Source organism: Perna viridis, chromosome 2 (assembly GCF_037379345.1).
Source record: "Perna viridis isolate PV_CMFRI_1.1 ecotype Kerala chromosome 2, ASM3737934v1, whole genome shotgun sequence".
Taxonomy (NCBI): domain Eukaryota; kingdom Metazoa; phylum Mollusca; class Bivalvia; order Mytilida; family Mytilidae; genus Perna; species Perna viridis.
The window spans coordinates 43,746,101-43,764,691 of NC_142446.1; the positions used below are offsets into that span (position 1 = coordinate 43,746,101).

The window sequence follows — 18,591 nt, forward strand, 5'->3', positions numbered from 1 at the left end:
ATTAAGTGGCTATTTAAATCTCACTACCTACTACAACGCAGGTAGGCCGTCCTGTCACAATCTTTATTTCATATACTTGTTATACTATATATAAATCCATGGTATATCATATACATGTGATATGTACCGAGGAATATCTTGCTTTGGAAGGTGTACTATAACCGTTTGAGTAACCTACCTTCTTAGTAACTTACTTCGGCATGGTCAGATCAAGGATTTAAAAATAGACAAATGTCAATGTTCGAGTCGAACAGTCCTTAGGTTGTTCCTTCGGAATACATCGGACGTTATTAATAAATTCCGTCGTACTTTGCGCTTTACGTCAGTTGATAAAAAAGTTTTTGACAAACCACTCAGAACTGTCTTTGTTCGTGATCCTTTAATTTTTCTAACCATGCCTGAAAGGAAAGGCAGTAGTACTGAAGTTGCGAAAACATTTAAACAAAGAAAAAGCTTCGGTAAGTTACGATTATCTTGATTTGATCACTACTCAAGACTTTTTGAGTATTTACGCTTCTCTTTTTACCACATGATTTTTAATCACACAATGACCACGATGACACATTCTTTATTGTTATGTTTGTTGTGTACAGTTTTAAACATTCTCATACCATACAGAAACATCCCAGTTAGGCCCTAGAATCGACAGTTTCTCGAACGTTATCTTGATTTGTTATTTAACATCATGATTTTCAACGGTACAATTACAAACATGCAAATATATATTCTAATGAGTTGATTTTCATTCATTCATTGCATACATTTAAGTGTTCTAAATGCGTGTAAGAGTACTGTATAAGGGTAGATTTTGCTGGTGTCTTGGTGATTGGCTCTGTGATAGGGGGTATCAAATGTTTGCTGTTTTTATTTTTCACGTCCATAGATACGTTCTATGAGACATAACTGGGAAACATCTGGCCATAAATTTCACAAGCTTTTATTTCAGCAATTCCCAGAACCTCAATAAAATAGCAGAAATTAGAACCTAGTGAAAATTTCTGGCTATATGCTACATGTAGATAGGTAACAGTTATGACAATTTCACTTTTTCATATACATACATGTATTTAGCTTTTTGTTTAGTAAATGTACATTGTACAATGTAGATGTATTTAAATTTTTGGTTCACAATATAAATTATTGTGGTTTAATAAATGTACATGACCCTCCTAGTACGCACAAATACACTGTGTACTAAAAATAACAAAATTAAACTTGTGTCTATTACATGTTCAGGTTCATGTATTGGCGGCACACTGCAAACAGTATAGTTTACAAATGTCTGTACACGTAATCAGTAATTTCATGTGTACAATGTACTTAAAATTGATTGTGACTATCAGATAAAGATTAGCCATATCTTTTTACATGTATAGTGTTGCTAACTTATTATTGTATTGTACAAATATGCATGTACATTATATATACTTGCACATGTACCTTTAACCTTAAATAAGTTAAATATTTCATTGTACAAAAAAATAATTGAATTTCTGAGGTCAGTGAAAGTCCTTTAATTCGTGGATACCAATTTTCATGGGATAGGAAAAAAACACATTTTCTGGATTCTTGAAAATTTGTGGTTTTGAATTTTCCAGAATTCTTGAAAATTTGTGGTTTTGAATTTTCCAGTATACCCATCAATGGAAATCTCCTTTTTTGTTGGGAACCATATTTTGTGGTTTGGCCTATCCACAAAAACCACGAAAATTGATACACCACAAACAATAGTACTTTACAGTAGCTGTTGCCCAAGGTCCAGGGCCCATGATTTCTGAACCAGGCCTGGTCTATGAATTCCTTTTTTTCTAAATCCTGAACCCTCAATCTCTTATGTTGATATTTTATCCATGATCTTGATTTTTTTTAAGTGGATCTTTGATTTTAAATCAGAATATAAAAAAGTCCTGGACTTATCACTCTTGAAAGCTAATTTGAACCTCTGCATACATGTATGATACATCAGTAGAAATTCAAAGGCTCTCTTAAGAACCTAATTAGTAATCAGACCCATCTCTACTAATTACACCAGTTAACAAGCCTTGATTGACTCAAAATGCATTTGATTTGCATGGAGGTGACCAAGTGATTTATAAGCAGTGGATGTAAACAAGTATCATGTAATAACAAATGATTGTTAACATTAGAATTACATTTCTATATATATGTATATATCATATACTGTATGAATTGTCATTCAAGTTTTGTTCTACTAGCATCTCATGTAATTAGCTGTCAATGTTTATATACATGTATAGATCATGTTTGCTTTGGGAGTATACATGTACAAAATGTATGTGTATATATGTGCTTATCATTGATCTGTTTTATCTGAAACTCAAACATTTTGATGTATTGTACAAGTATCACTTAAATCAATTTTTTTTTATTTTGAAAACCTTGAAACAGGTCTTTAATTTAACTAACTTGTAAATAATACCTCATATGGAGGTGTTTACCACTACAGGTTTTCACAGCAAATTACTTAATTCTGAATAGGAAGCACCATGCAAATCAAAATATGAAAAGTCATGCAAGTAGATATAATTACATATACCAATGGTAAAAAAAGGGGGGCACTTAATGGTGCCAAGCCAAATGTCTTTGTTATGATGAAGTCATTGTCTTTGATTGAAAAGAAAAGTACAAATCGTAGAATTCGACAGCCTAAAAACAAAGAAAACATATTGTATGAGAAATTAAAAAAAATACTTTTATAAAATATACATTGTACAAAAATGTCTTGCAATAATATGTACTAATGAATATAATACATTAATGACATTGTATTTATTTATTGTAGCTGTTAGAAAAGAAGAGGTTATAGGCATTAGAACAAAATTCCCAACAAAAGTTCCAGTGAGTATCATAAATCTAGTGGAACATTTTAAATGTTGGCCAGTTGAGATTCATGGAGAGGGGAGTTGTAACCAGCCTGTGTATGACCCTCTAAAATTGGGAAAGAATAATTTTTTTTGCTTTGAATCTTGAATTTTCACATAATTTTTGTATTATTTTACCCCAAAAAATTTTCTTGCCTTGCTTTGCTAAACCATTTATTATATTTAAGCCCCTTACATGAAATCACGGATCCACCCTTGTGGGCTATCAATAGAATGAATTAATTATTTAAGATATATTTGTAAGTCAATCAAAATCAGGTTCAATTTTAAAAGAACAAATCAAAATATACACATAGTCCAAATACATATACATATGTACATTACAGAATATTTGTTTATTAATATATTTGTGGTTTTTTTTTTTGGTACAGTATATTTTTTGGGTTTCAACTGAGTTTTTTTTTTTTACTTTTATTATCTTGTTCAGTGATATTAACCAACAAAAATTTGCTTTTAAAGTTAGTATTGTTGATACATGTAGGTAACTTGTAATGTAAGTTGAGGTACATTTATTGGCACCAGTTAGTAAAACAGAATTTGGAATATACATGTATATATTTATTCTGGTTTACACAGAAGTACGATATATATATCAGAACTTTTTGGAACCATGGAAATAGCTTACAATGTTATACCATTGCACAGAAATCTGGTTTAGGCTGAAAAAAGAAATATTTGTGTTTCCTGTTTCCCTACCGTCCCTATTTTTTCTCCTCAAAAATACCTACCCTAACATTTTTATGGGCATTTTATGATTAAGCACTATTAAACTTCAGATTTCATAAATGTAAAAATATTTGGGAAAAAAAAACAAAATCCCTACCTACCTACCCTATTTTATTCTGACATGAAACAGGAAACCAAAATAATATTTTGTTTGGCCTTTTTATGCCAATTCCAGGGATCAGTATTATCAAGTTATAAGCAACAATACAAATTGGTTTTCACAGCCTATATGTTTGGTTAGTGTTCCCTGCATCTTTTGAAAAGGGCAGGGCAGTCTTAGTATAAAAGGTACTTCGAATGTAAGTGGCAAATTTGAGAGCACAACATGCAAGCATTTACTTCTATTAGCAGTCTGCTTGTGTCCTCCCTAAACTGAAACATTTTTGAAATAAATGGTCATATGAAGGTTTTCCTTACACTCCTTGAAATGTTACGTGATATTCATTGTGTTGAAATGTTATATTTAGATTCAACCTTAAAATTGACGTCAAATCAAAATGTTTAGACTCCTACATGCGCAATACTTTGCCATTAATTAAGTAAATGCATAAATCTATACGACTACTTGCAACAGCTGTTATAATATCTCTACAACTCAGATCGACCCTATTTCAGCTTATTACATCTGTGAACAAATGTATATAAACATTGGTTTTAACAGAAATTATAGGTTATTGGTCAAAGTTCAACTTTTTCTCTCTTGATAATATTACTTTAAGGTACATGTATCAGGAAAAAAAACAAAACGGCCAAAGCATCATTCATCTTATTAAAATAGAACTGGTATTGATTAATTGGTCTTTTATGGTAATTTTCAGTTCAATATAAACTCCAATGTGGCTGCATTTGAAAAATGAAAAAAAAAATTCAATCGTGCACATGTACATGTTTATTGCATCTCTGTTATTCAAATGATAAGTTACTATAAAAATCATTGCTGACCAGGCTTGAAATATATGATGAAGTTAATTTTATCTGTAAAAGCCAAGATCTTAATAAGTTTTTATTAGACAGCTCTTTCTATTCATTTTCAGATTCCTTTATTAAGTAAAAACTAATTTGTATTTTACATCATATTATGTAATATGTAAAATACTTTGAAGTATATGGTACTTCAAACATGTTGAAATGAAATTGCATGCATGTATTTTTAAATGGTATTTGTTATCTCCTTGGAATGTGTTCATGTATGTTTTCCCTGGGCTGTAAAGATCAAGGTTGAAGGTCACTTCCTCTCCATTGTCTTGGTCGACTGTGGTTTATAGCCCCTGACGAAGACCTTTGAGGCTGAATCTTTTGACTCACTTTCTGTGTTTTATTTGTATTAAGTTCCCTTTTACCTTTTATATGTGGTTATTCACTGTATTTACTATTTATACATAATTTTTGTACATAAATGTTCTTTTTTCAGGTAATTGTTGAGAAATATTACAAAGAGCAACAGCTACCACTTCTAGACAAAACAAAGTTTTTAGTTCCACAAGAGTTAACCATGTCACAATTTGCCTCTATAATAAGGTTAGTGTCAAGTTTCAGTTTTGACCAGTTTTAAGCTTTTTCTCCTTTCAAACTCCTTGAAGCATCTACATTTTTATCAATTTGTATTCCAAATAAATAGTTGCTTCTTCAATTACAACATAATATACTGAATTCATTTAATTCCGCTTTAGATGATAAATTCGAGTTTTTCCAAAAAGCCTTTATGGTTACATAAGTGAATGAAGTGTCAGTCTCTGTAAGAATCAGGCAGTGGGTGAAACATGGTATAAAAAAACCATCATTTTGATAGTGTAATTTGACTATTTGCACCATCAGAATCAAGGAAAAAAGACAGTATATTCCATATCATGTTGGTGCTTTGAGTCATAATTTCATTGAAATGTACTGAAAATTAACATTTCAAGGGCAGATAACTCTGTCAAAAACCTCATTTTTCTAACATTCTGTTGAAAAATTTCTGAGCAAAGCCAGTTGATGCAGAGATCAAATAGTGATCTTTTCAGATCGAGAAAGCATCCTTGAGTGATATTACATTGTTAGATCGATGGGGTTTTGACATGCCTGTTTCTGATTTTTCCATTTTGCCTGATTCTTACAAACACTTACACTTAAAGCCTTTAAAGACATAATTATCTCTAGACTACAAAATATTAAGAGTTCTCCAAAAAATCCCAAAACCAACGCAACAAACAAAATAAAAATAAAGAAGATACCTTTCAATGATAGATATTACAATGAACATGTATATGTACATGTATGTTGTTTGAAGCAGAAAAGAACAATGCTGTATACACATTACAAAAGTTTTGCAAATATTTATTCTGTTGCTCTTTATATGATAAAACATCCATGAACTACATGTATATTTATTATCTTGTAAATTTGTGTATTATTTTCATTGGCTCATTGAATTTGGTAGTACATGTACATGTAACCTGATATTGTACAAAGAACATAACTGGTATTGTTGTACATAACTATTATATTTTAAAATTTGTTTGTTTTTTTTTCACTATAGGAACAGAATGTCTTTGAATGCCAATCAAGCCTTTTACCTGATCATCAACAACAAAAGTATATCAAGCATGTCCATGACTTTGGCGGAAGTATACAGAGATGATAGAGATGAAGACGGTTTCCTGTATATGACTTACGCATCCCAAGAAATGTTCGGTTGAGAAATATACATTTTGTGATATATGTACAGTTTGATGAATGGATGCTGAATCTGATCTGAGAGAAGAGATATGATATATACATTACCCAATGGATTCACCTTCACTTTAAGCCTTACACTTGGGTTGTGATTAAAGACCACAAAATTTTCTTGATGTTGTTATAGTGCTTTAAGTATTTCCTCTGCAGTGTTGGATAGACACTTAGATCAACTAACATTTTGCTGTAAATTCTATTTTATTTACAAAAATGCATACTACAAAATGTATTTTTGGTTTTCAACACAGTTCTGATTTGTAAAATTATCAAATGGTCACATGATTTCTTTGGTGATGTTTGTTATGAAAAAAGTCTGTTTGATTTAAATGTAGTTTTTAATCACACAATTTTTAGAATTTCTTTCAATAACGTACAATTATCTTTACATCTTTTTTGTCAGTAGCCATAAATCTAATCTAGACATTCAAATTCATGTTCAGTGTTAGGACACTAGCCAATATTATGGGTCACTGTGGTAGTTTTTCATTAAGAAATGTGACTGGGTTACAATTGCAGTAATGAATACTTGCATGAAGTAATTACAATGTATTACCATTACTAAAGTGAAATATGGGGGAAAAAAGGTGGCAATAAGGTAGCACGATCATAATACAAAAATGCACTGAAAATTTCTAAATAGATGCCAATAGTTCTCTATGCTGAATGTAAAAATAGTAGTCAATGACACTGTGTCTGAAATTGCATTACTGTATATAAAATTACATGTACTAGTATATATCGTATACATGTATTCCTTAAAATGCTTTAGCTGATACTGTTGTTTCTCAATTATATGTATATGTTGTTGAAAATCTACTTGAAGCTTATAATTATACGTTGCAATGTAATTTTCATGTTAATATAACAGCTAAGTATTCTATTTGGAATTGTTCTGATTAGAAAAATAACAAGGTCTTTATTTGAAAACATGTTTACAATACATTTGTTTTTGTTATAATTTCTAAATTCTGTTCTAATGTACAACAAATATGAATGTTTATGCCTCGCCATTTTCGATGGTTTGAATAGTGCTAATTGCTGTTTGATGACAATTTTTATTTTCCGTGTCTAGTCTTTATCATTGGAAATATTCTTTTTATTACCGCTGGTATCTTGTTTCCCTAAACTACTTTGTCATTTACATGTATATGACATTACTTAGTAACCCCAGTCAGAAATACTACACTATTAATTACCTTATAAAGTTGATTAGTCAGTGCTGCTTAAATTGTGGAAAAGGAGGAAGGAAGTCAAATATCAAATAAATCTGTTCCAATGAGGAAAAAACAGTTCTTCCTGGAAAACGTAAACCAGAGTTGCAATATCATTTGCTAATCTTGACTTTATTTATCTACTAAGATCTTCCTGGAAAGCTGGAACATGGTTTGTCAACATCATTTGCCAATCTTGATTTTGTTCGTCCACTAAGGTTGGTTTAGTGAGAAATGTTTATATGGGAATGTAATTATTTCACTCAGTACTTTAGTTCAATTTCATTCATGATGTCATATGTATTCATAAGAAATATTTTTGAATTTAATACTCTTTTTAAGTCAGTTTACAAAACATTCCTTTACCTCTAATTTTGATATTGTAAAGTAATTTCTATTTATTTTGAAGTACTGCCTTGCTTGGATGATAATAAAAAGAGTGTTTTTATAGGGAAAATTCATTTATCATTGATACATTATTTATAGCAGCAGGCATGGATCCAGATGTTTTGAAGAGACAGTTCCAGGATATTATTTGCTGGTATATGCTCAAAATTTGCACAAAATTAACAAAACTTTCATGAAAAGGAGAGGGTTCTAGTCTAATTAAGATTAGCGTATCAATTGTTACGTTCAGGGTTTTTCCCTTTGATTAATGCTTTCAAGATTATGAAAGATGTATTCTGATTGGCTAATCAGAAAGGTCATCAGAACAGAAAGTAGAATGGAGTGTTATTAGATCCTACATGCAGTGACTGAATGGAACCATTTATAGGTCTTATTTTTAATTTGGATTTAGAAGATTTTAATTTTCTGAACCCCCCCTGGATTCACCACTGAGCAATACTGTTAAGGTGCTTTTATTTATGGATATCCATTTTAATGGTTGATCAAAGATTATTATTTGTTGCATTTTTCAATGCATGGATTTAATTATATCTGAATGGTTTTTCATGGAATTTTTAAATTTTGTTAGGAATGTGAATATAAACCAAAATAACCACAAAAGATGGATCTCCACAAATAAGAGTTCATTTACTTTAACCAATAATACCGCAATGTTGCTCTATTTGAAAAATTGTGTTATGATTTTCATATGAACATTGTGTTGTTATGGTATTTGGTATATGTAACTTTATTGTATGAATAATATGTATTTAATTATGTACCTGTGTTAATATCAAGGTATTTAACAATGTCTGCAAAGTTTTTGGGAAACAATTTCAAAATCGATCTCATTTTTCTTCATGTTTTTTTTTTCAGATGTCATGTTTCATTATTAATTGTTATTGGTCTGTTTCCTGCAAATCACTCAAAAATTGACATCATAATAATGTCCTAATATACTGGTAAATTGGTTTAACAGATATAAATTCTGTTTTGGAAGGACTGTATTTTTGGGCAATATTTATTTATATTTATTTTGGTTTCTTTTCTAATGCCAGACGAAACTATTTGTCTTACATTTTATTTTTTCTTCAGTGATTGAGAATTAATAGCAGTTTTGCTCTTTTTCAATTTCAGCTAGTGGATTGTGCAATTTAGGGATAATACTCAAATTTTTCTCACTGAATGTAAGCACCAACTTGCTGGTTGGGATGTCTCATATTATTCTTTTCATATATGTTGCTTCTCTTCATTTGTAAAATGGCATTTCTATAAGTTCATCTGTGATATCTTCGAAATTGTTTGATATTTTATTAATTTTGCTTCACATTTTACACGGAATGAAATATATGTAATATATGATATTAAGCAAGCTAGAATATATAATTGTAAAAAATGCTAACTAATTGTCTTTCATTGTACAATTTTGCTATCTGTTGGTCTTCCAGTACAGCTTTTATATAGTGATATATATTTTTGGGAATTTTTTAAACAAAGTAGAAATTCTGTTATAAACTTATTATAATTAAAAAAGTTTTTCTTTGAATATACTATGTGATGTAAGTTGTACATACATATACTTTTGCTAGTTTTACAATAATCAGTGTCATAGGTAGTGTATAGCTCTTTTGGCTTTTTTATTCCAAAATTTATAGGTAGTGTGTTTCAACAAACATGAATAGCAGTGTGCTATATGTTTAAACAATGCAAAGTATACAGGGGTGGATTCAGATGGGCGTGCGCCCCTGAAATTGGCAAAGCATGGGTTGACAGATGTAGATTTAGGCGGTTTTAGGTTGAAACTTTAATTTCTCACTTATTTTACCTCAAAAGATATCTACATTGCACCCATTCCAGAAGAATATTTAAAAAATTTAACCTAGAAAATTTTCACCGTAAATTTTCACCCCCCCCAAAATATAAAATCTTGGATCCGCGCCTGGTATATTGCTTAATAACAATAGCCTTGAAATAACATTATGCTATAGACTAATGCTGTTTTTGACTTTGATAGTAACTCCCATGTACATGAGGTGGAATAGAAACTAGAAAAAAAACTCAGCTTTATGCCGTTTTGTGTGTCTTATTGGAACCCTTAACTATCAGAAGCCACACTTAGTCATAGTAATAGGAATTTTGCTTCTTGGAATAACTGACTTTGCTGCAATACTAATTACGTACATAATTGATAAATATTTGGTATTATTGTATTAAAACTTAGCTTTGCTCAAAGTTGCGCTATTTATTTCTATAGCATTTTTATGTGCCTTATTGCAAGTTCACAAATATTTTTTTTTAGTATTTGTTGCACATAAACTACTTGTTTAAAGTAATTTTATTTACCTCATCAATTTCATCATGATTTTCTTGCTCATTTTCATTCACAATACATTGTCATTTGGTGCGAAAAGGTACATTCACTTCATAATCTTTATTTTCTGTCATAATTATATACTTGTTATATATTTCAATAAACAATTAAAAATCATTTATCACTTATTAATTCACTTCATTGTTGTACAATGTAAAGATTGTTGACTTGTTTTCTATATTTACTTGTAAGTGCATCTTCACTTGTTTTACCAATTAATTTTGGTAAAGTGTCCAAGATGTGCTTGTGGTGTTGTGACATCGATTTTGTATCAATAAGCCTTATTATATATGTATATGTCAGTTTTCAAGTGGGTTGCTGAGAAAATGTCCTTAAAACCCTTACAAGCATTACCAGAACAGGAAGAGGATACAATTAAGATATTGTAATTGATTTTTTTATCAGTTTGTTCTCAATAATTAGAGCTCACTTTTTAAGAAAACATAAAGAGTATTGAATTTGACTCTCCACCTGTGTAAATTGGTTTTCAATGCAAATCTTTTTAACCGATCATTTTAATATACCTGACCCTGGTAAAATTTTATTGACCAGAATAGATGCATATTCTAGTTTTGATTTGTAAATGCATATTCTAGATTTGATTTGGAGGTCAAGGGTGTAGGCAACTGAAGAAAAAAAAGACCAGCACTCTCATGTAAAGAACTAGTCAAGCTATTCATTTGTCCTCAAAGTATTTCCCATATTCAAAGAAAAACAAAAAACTCAGTGCTTTAAGGCAATACTTTTATAGCTCACCAGGCCATGTGATATAAACCTTTGTTATCACTTGGCATCCATCTTTGTCATCGGTTGCCCACCATTAACTTTTCTTTAAAATCTTCTCCTCTGAAACCATTCTGAGTAACTACCAATTTTGGTCACCAGCATCCTTAGGGTATTAACTTTGAAAATTGTATTTCACCGTGATCAAGTCAACATTTTCTAGATAAGTGATATTAGAAAGAAATGTGACTTTCTTCCTTCAGCTTGAAGAGCTTTACAATAGTCAAAATTGTTGGACGGCTCCTTGTGAGAATTAAAGGCCAAAAATTACTTTTCTTTTCCATTCGCAGCCAATATCTTGAAAACTATAAGAGAAAGGAAAAAACTTTCAGCTGATGAAATGATCCTACTAAAAATCTCCATTAGGTCAAAATTGTTCTTGAAAGGGAAAAAAATGCAGTTTTTGGAGATTTTGCTCATTTGGCCTAAAAGGCCATGCGAGCTTTTGTTATCACTATGCGTCCATCATTGTAGATGTAACTTTTCAATGATCTTCTCAGAAACTACTGAAGCAATAAAACCTTATTTGACCACAATCATCTTTAGGGTATCTAGAAAAACATGGCTGTCTTGGCTATAAATAGAACATAGGGGTCTGACGATATCTTTTGACTTACCATAACAGAAAAAATCTCAGACTTCATTTGCTCTTTGTCTAGAACAGATCTAACTCTCCAGAAAATTTCAACTTGATTAAATTACAGATTTATGAGTTACTGCCCATTTTATGAAATTTTATTGAAAAGTATAGTAGCTAGCTTAACCATTTCAACTAGAAAAAAAAACAAGATCAATCAATGGGGCAAATTTCAGAAAAATCTTTAGATTATTCTTGGAATTACAACACCTAAAAGTGTCATTTTTTTTTGGCAATTGTTCCTTTTATTACCTAAAACCACTTTTCCAGATTTAGAAAATGATAACAGATTGATGAATAATGTAAATTGAAAAAAAAAATATTTAAAGATCTATTAATGGTGCAAATTTAAGAAAAATCTGGAACAGGGTTATGTTGCTACAAGATTGAAGTCATCACTACAGAAGTTTTATGGCCATGAAAACTGATTTGTTCAACATGTCATAGTTTTGCTTTCCTCTTTCATCTACCACGGATTCGACTTTTTATGAGCAACTCGGCAGGTGTTTCTAGAAAAGCGAAGAATGCTTACCTTACCGGTGTACCTGGTCCATGCTCCCAGTTTTTAGTGGAGTCTGAGTTAATAAGATCTATCTTTGGTGCTAATTTCAGAAAAATCTCTTCATGAAATGGTATCCCCCAAAAAATGAATTTTTGATGCTTTTTCCAGTTTTTTCCTGTTATCCAGGAAACCAAAGTTGCTGAATTTGTATATACTATGTATTTCACTAATATTTTGATTATAAATAAATAAATGATATAAAGAGTTGAAAATAGCATGGTTTACCAGGTGAGCAATTCAGGCTCTATTGAGCCTTTTGCATCATTTCTGACATTTAACACCACCTTCAATTGAAATTCTTTATGAACCTCTAAATGTATTTTAAAAGAAACAACATATTAAAACAGATATCACAGTTTAATTTATTCCTTATTTTTTACTTGTTCAATAATACATTTCATTTTCTATTAACTAGCACATACTTTCTATGAACTAATTACAACATAGCTACCATAGTCCAAATAAGGATTAGACAGAAGATGGCACATCTTTATTTTTGTTTTACACTTTTGCACAAAAATACATTCAATCTATTATATTTGTTTTTGTTTAATTAATAGTAAATATTGTTCAGTTTATCTTTTGGTTGGATTGATGAATATTTTGTCAGAGCAAATCCTTCAATAGATACTACCTTGTCTGCATGTGGAGTAGTAACAAATGCCAATATATTGCATAAGTATTTGTTCCCGATCTTTCACATTCACCATTTTGTTAAAAAAAAATTATGACTAATTGAATCAAATGAAAAGAAACAAATAAAATCTAGAACTAGTTGTTTTGTTGTACACCATGTAATTAATACAGTTAAAGATTATACACTAACAAATAAATACATATGTCATTAAAAATAGCACAATTAAAATGCAAGAAATAGGACGGATTTATACATAAAAAATGATCAGATCTTTATCAACAAATACTAAATGTACCATTCATTCAAACAAATGACACTGTAAAATGCTATCTAAAGGACTAAGAATTTGATACTGATTTCTTCTATTCTTAGCCTGTGAAAAAAATGCATGTGCCTTTATTACCATCGGCAGGGATTTAAATTTCTACAAGAGTTTACCTGTTATTCTACATTTTCTCATTTTTTCATTTTCTCCTTCTGCCTATTCTTGATATCAAACTTTTTGTCCAAATTCTCCAAATTTAGATTTTTACTTATCCACCAAAGCTTGAATGCTGAAAATCTTAATTTTACCATTTCTAGGGAAGAAATAATTCAAACTTCTAATAGCTGAATGAGAATCTATATATTTTCCTGTATTTGTTGAAAAATTTTCTTTTCAATCAATTAACAGTAGAAATATATCATATTTTGCCAGTGTAAAAATAGGTTTCATGAAAAACAAGATTCAAGTAATAAACTCTCTTCAAAAAGTCATTTCAGAGAACCACTACTGTTTGATTCATAACAGTATGAAATGTGAACATATCAAAATACACGTATGTTACTATTTTTTTTTATAAAGTACTGTAGCTGAAATTCTATATGTGGGAAATAATTGTATAATTTCAAAGGGCGAAAAGTATAGACCTGACCCAATCAATTAGAGCAGCCTTATACATGACACAATAAACTATACCTAACACAGCCTAAAATACTATGTGTACATATTTTTCATCTCCTATCTGTGATATCAACCTCTGAGAGTTCACTATTTGACCCTTCAATAGTTGGCAAGGTCACTGACATTTTTAAAGTTCCTGACCCCTCAAGGTCATCTGTTCCTTTGTAATCCTCATAATCCTCAAAAGAATAAGTCAAACCCAAAGATTGACCTCGTTTTGTCCTCGCTGGGCTCATTTGTCGGTACTCAAGTGAGTCCCTGTAGCTACTACGGTCCGCTGACTGAGAGAGGTTACCAGACTGACCCAACTCAGCTGAGTATGTAAGGGACTGGTTTAGGTAACCAGATTGAACAAGAGCATCAAGATTCATCTGGTCAGGTGTGTAGGCTCGTGAACTTCTCTGGTCTGTGGAGTTATAACCATATAAATCTGAAACCCAAATAAATAATAAGTTCTCTTCAAGGCCAGAAATTCCAAAAATTAATATGCACTGATCAAAACAATACAGATGTCGAATTAAAATCTAAATAATGATACAATTAGGACTTCTTAAAGCATGTGAATTTACAAAGTACATTCAATAAATTAAATATGTATTTACATGTGCCTAAAATAATGTATTATCTTGTGTGTTGCTTAGAGTGCAATGTGTGTCTCAAGAATTTTCAAGCATCTGTTACCTACAGCTGATATCTCTGTCTATATCTTTCACAAGTTTGTCGATACAATACAATAAAAATACATCAAATCTAATTAAAAATAAGATTTTTTAAAAATTTGAACCTAAAGGGAGAAAAAGTTTTTGTTATTGCTATCAACACACTTGACAAATATTATAAAGGATTGTTAATGTACAGCTTACTCTGTGAACCTTCTAAAGAATCCTTGATATCCTGATCAGAACTTCTGACTTGTACCACCTGATGTTGGCTTTTACTGACTGATCTGGCTGGTTGTCCACCAGACTTCATTACCTGGGGAGACTTACGCATTGCTGATTTTACTGGAATAATAAAAGATACAGACTTAATTGTACTTTTATTGCAATCATGTCATAAAAAAGAATAGTCAAAGGGGGATAACTCAAAGTAACTCATGTCATTTTATCTACAGAAGTAAAAAAGAGCATACATTTTTGTAACAATTTACTTGCAATTACCTAACTTAAACTACTTTACAATATGAAACAAAAAACAAATATGTTCATCTCTTCTTTCATTTAATCCTTGTCATGACGAACCTGTGTGTAGATGGTAGAAACAGGAGGGTCATGAAAATTGTATACAAGCCATGTATAAATATAATAAACATTATTGGCACAGTACATCAATATTACAAGGCCAATACATGTTTGCTTGAATAGCTGTATATTTTTTTAAAAACAATGCTGCAGTTTACCTTGATATTCCATATAGTTATAAAATCCCTTTCTTAGACAAGAATACCAATGCAAATGTATGAAGTGAAGAAAGTCTGAGAATAAAAACAGAAAGTTTGGCTGATAACCAAACAATTTTAAAAATTACTTACATTTCAATTATGATATCAAGCATGATGGAACCAATAAAAACCTGAAGGTCTGGAGTTCAGAAGAGATGAAAAAAAATGGAAACTAAAAAAAATAAGTGTGGTTTAAAATAGTTCCTCTTTACTCACATGGTGATCTACCACCAGCCATCAGTCCACCAGGAGTAACAGTTATTCCCCCTGATGGCTGTTTCCTGCCTCTCTGTTTACCACTGCCAGACAGTATTTGTGGCACATCATTGAACTCCACTGAGCTCCTCTTTAAATCACTTCCTCGTAGAGAATCTTGTGTTTCTAGAGAAGGTAAAAATTTCAAGTATATATATACAATATTATACAAATAGTTCTTGGTGCTGAGGGTCAAATGGTAATATTTGAACCAGTTGGTCACCCCAAATGTTTTCTGGACCGTAGAGTAGCTGAGGTCTACTGAATTTTTTTGGGGCAACCACCTGGTCCATACATTGCAACTTGACTCGAAGTATTATAACTATGTAGTTTACTCTGGAGTATTCATGTGGAAGAGGAAATGATAGATCACTTTATAAATCACGAGGTCACTTTTTTAATTTGATAGTCAGATATATCTAGGTGAGTAAAAAGATAAAAATCCTTAAGTATAATTACTGTTATTACATTATCTAAGCTACATGTCATATGCTATTTTCAAGCAATATGCAAGCCTTTTAGAAATTTTAATAAATATGACTGAGTAAAAGTCAAACAATATGTGCCCAAAAACTGTTTTGGAGACATGATTAAAAGGTAATCAAACTGTGCTTTGTTTTGAATATTCTTTTTTTCTAATTGATGTATATCAATCCTCCAAAGACAAACTGGTAGAAAAACATTTTCAAGGGCAAATCAAGGCTTCAAAATGCATTATTAGAATTAACTTCACCACTAAAATTCAAAATGCATAAAATAAATATAAACACAATATATACTTCATACAAAATAAAACAAAAAAAAAAAACATGCTGTCAAAACATTTGTTAAAACCAGTTATTCTAAACTGAGACAACATGGGACTTATTATCCGTTGTGAATTTTTCAGTGTCCAGTACAGTAAAAAAAAAGTCATTTTTCAGACTTTTTTAGTTTACCTACCAGAATTAAAGGACTGCCTAGTTCCCTGAAGTGAAAAACCATTGCTGTAGTACATCTCTTGTGACTGTCTCTGTTGTGGAGATTTGGTTCTGTCATCCCCATATGATCTCTGTGGAGAGGTTCTTCCTCTCTGTGTTGGTGACCTACCATCCCTTTGATTTGGAGATCTCATTCTCCTGTCTCTATCATCTGGTGATCTTCTATCTCTGTCCCTATATTCTGGAGATCTCCTGTCTCTTTCCCTATATTCTGGTGATCTCCTGTCTTTCTCCCTATATTCTGGTGATCTCCTGTCTCTCTCCCTATATTCTGGTGATCTCCTGTCCCTTTCCCTATATTCAGGGGATCTACTTTGTTGTCTCCTTTGATCAGGAGAATGTCTATCCCTCTCTTGCATTCTCCTTTCTCTGTCTGATCTTGATGGAGACTGCCTTCCAGGATATTTATCATATCCCCTAGGATATCCCTGGTTGCTATAGTAACTACCATCAGCATGACCTCTGTACTGCTGGTCACCATACCTGTCATAATGAGCTGGTTCCTTATATCCCTGGTCACCATATGCACCCTGATAAGTTTGGTCTCTGTATCTGTAATCACCACTCTGACGTGACATGGTAATTTCTCCCATACTTTTGCCAGTATGATTGAGGATGTCATACACGTGGTTGGAAGGTATTTCATACTGACCCTGTTTGACCTGGGGAGATTTTTGAAGACTTGCAATGAAATGGAGGACAGGATCTTTTTCTGGAGAAAGATTGACCTTATGCTGGAATTCTCCTTCACTAACAGGGTCTATAGACTCATCCTGAAAAGGAAAAAAAAAAAGGTTTTTGTTTCATACATCTAAAGTCAGTCACAGGTACTTAGTAAAAGATCATCATAACATAATATAGGTACAGACACTACAGCTTTCTTCTGAACAACTGTATCCATACCGACAACAACCCCCATTGAGTTAAAAAACTGGTTTTCATTCAATACTTATGGTTCATCCATGTATTTGAAATTAATAAAAATTATAGTCTATCTGTTAAATTTCTTCCAAATTATGCATCATTCACCCCAGTATATTATCCTTTGTTACTGGTGATTACATACCATTATATCTGTTGTATCTCTCAGTGTATCAGCCACACTCTGGTCACCTTTGTTTTTAGATGACTTGGCTATCCTTTGTCTAAGATCTATAAAAAAAAAAATATGATTTATAAATATAAGCATCGAGTGATACCAACTTGCAAGGATATTCCTCATTCTGTGGGTTTTAAATGTACATACTTAAGCAGGATCCAAAAACTGTCCCTTTTAGAATGTCTTTACCTGGAGTCTTCATAACATATCATAATTTCATTATATTAGAAATATGTCAACATCATGTTCTACTTAGATTTATTCCAAATTTCAAATAGAAATAAATCCATAGGATTGTAGGTGAAACCATGAAAGAATATCAATAGCTTGATATTTATTAGTATAATGTTTCATGGAACCCTAACCCTCCTTCAAGGAAAACTGTTTCACCAATCAACCTTTTCCTTTGAGTTATACAAGACTAATTGTAAACCTAAATACCAACAAGTTGACAGGACTCTTTAAAATATGCTTTACAGGCAAGGAAATAAAGCCAGCATAATGTAACTCTGTAAAACAGAGGTCATATGAAGCAAGAGACACCCCCATGCTATGTAAAGGTTTTATAATGTGAACTTAAAATTTGACATAGAAAGTCAATGTGGTTAAACATAATGAAATATGTCCTCAAAGGGAGATAATTACCATCATCCAGTATATAATCTGCCACCTCTCCATCACTTTTACTCAAAAGCCACTGTCCCATCGACAAACTCTGGTTCAATGTGTCTGATATACTAGACTCCATGGTAGTTGTATCAGAATGTGCAGGACTGTGTGGTCTCTCAGGTGTACCTGGCTTGACAGGGGAGGCAACCCTTATAGCAGGGGTTGGTGATGTAGGGTGAACTATCATTTCATCATCACCTGGCGATGCTGTTAGGACTCTAAAATTAAAATGCTATCATTCAAAATATGAAACTTAAATGTGGAGCAGTTTT

General features: G+C 31.5%; 2 protein-coding genes across 4 annotated transcripts in view; one reads left to right on the plus strand and one right to left on the minus strand.

Annotated features, from left to right (window-relative positions):
• Positions 1–324: 324 nt before the first annotated feature.
• On the plus strand, positions 325–10,430 carry LOC148625239 (microtubule-associated protein 1 light chain 3 gamma-like). The gene is made up of 4 exons (XM_088568648.1): positions 325–458; positions 2,804–2,859; positions 5,041–5,147; positions 6,148–10,430. Exons 1-4 carry the CDS (start codon positions 395–397, stop codon positions 6,305–6,307), a joined length of 387 nt encoding a protein of 128 aa, XP_088424774.1. The 5' UTR covers positions 325–394; the 3' UTR covers positions 6,308–10,430.
• Positions 10,431–12,633: 2,203 nt separating this feature from the next.
• The window catches only part of LOC148625240 (protein TALPID3-like), an 83,338-nt gene continuing 77,380 nt past the window's right edge, over positions 12,634–18,591 (minus strand). For all 3 annotated transcript variants that reach the window (XM_088568646.1, XM_088568643.1, XM_088568645.1), the window contains 6 exons: positions 18,296–18,537; positions 17,618–17,703; positions 16,514–17,324; positions 15,533–15,697; positions 14,739–14,879; positions 12,634–14,305 (listed from right to left, as the gene is read on the minus strand). In XM_088568646.1, coding sequence (XP_088424772.1) covers positions 13,926–14,305; positions 14,739–14,879; positions 15,533–15,697; positions 16,514–17,324; positions 17,618–17,703; positions 18,296–18,537 — 1,825 coding nt within the window. In that variant the 3' untranslated portion in view covers positions 12,634–13,925. The remainder of the gene's footprint in view (positions 14,306–14,738; positions 14,880–15,532; positions 15,698–16,513; positions 17,325–17,617; positions 17,704–18,295; positions 18,538–18,591) is intronic.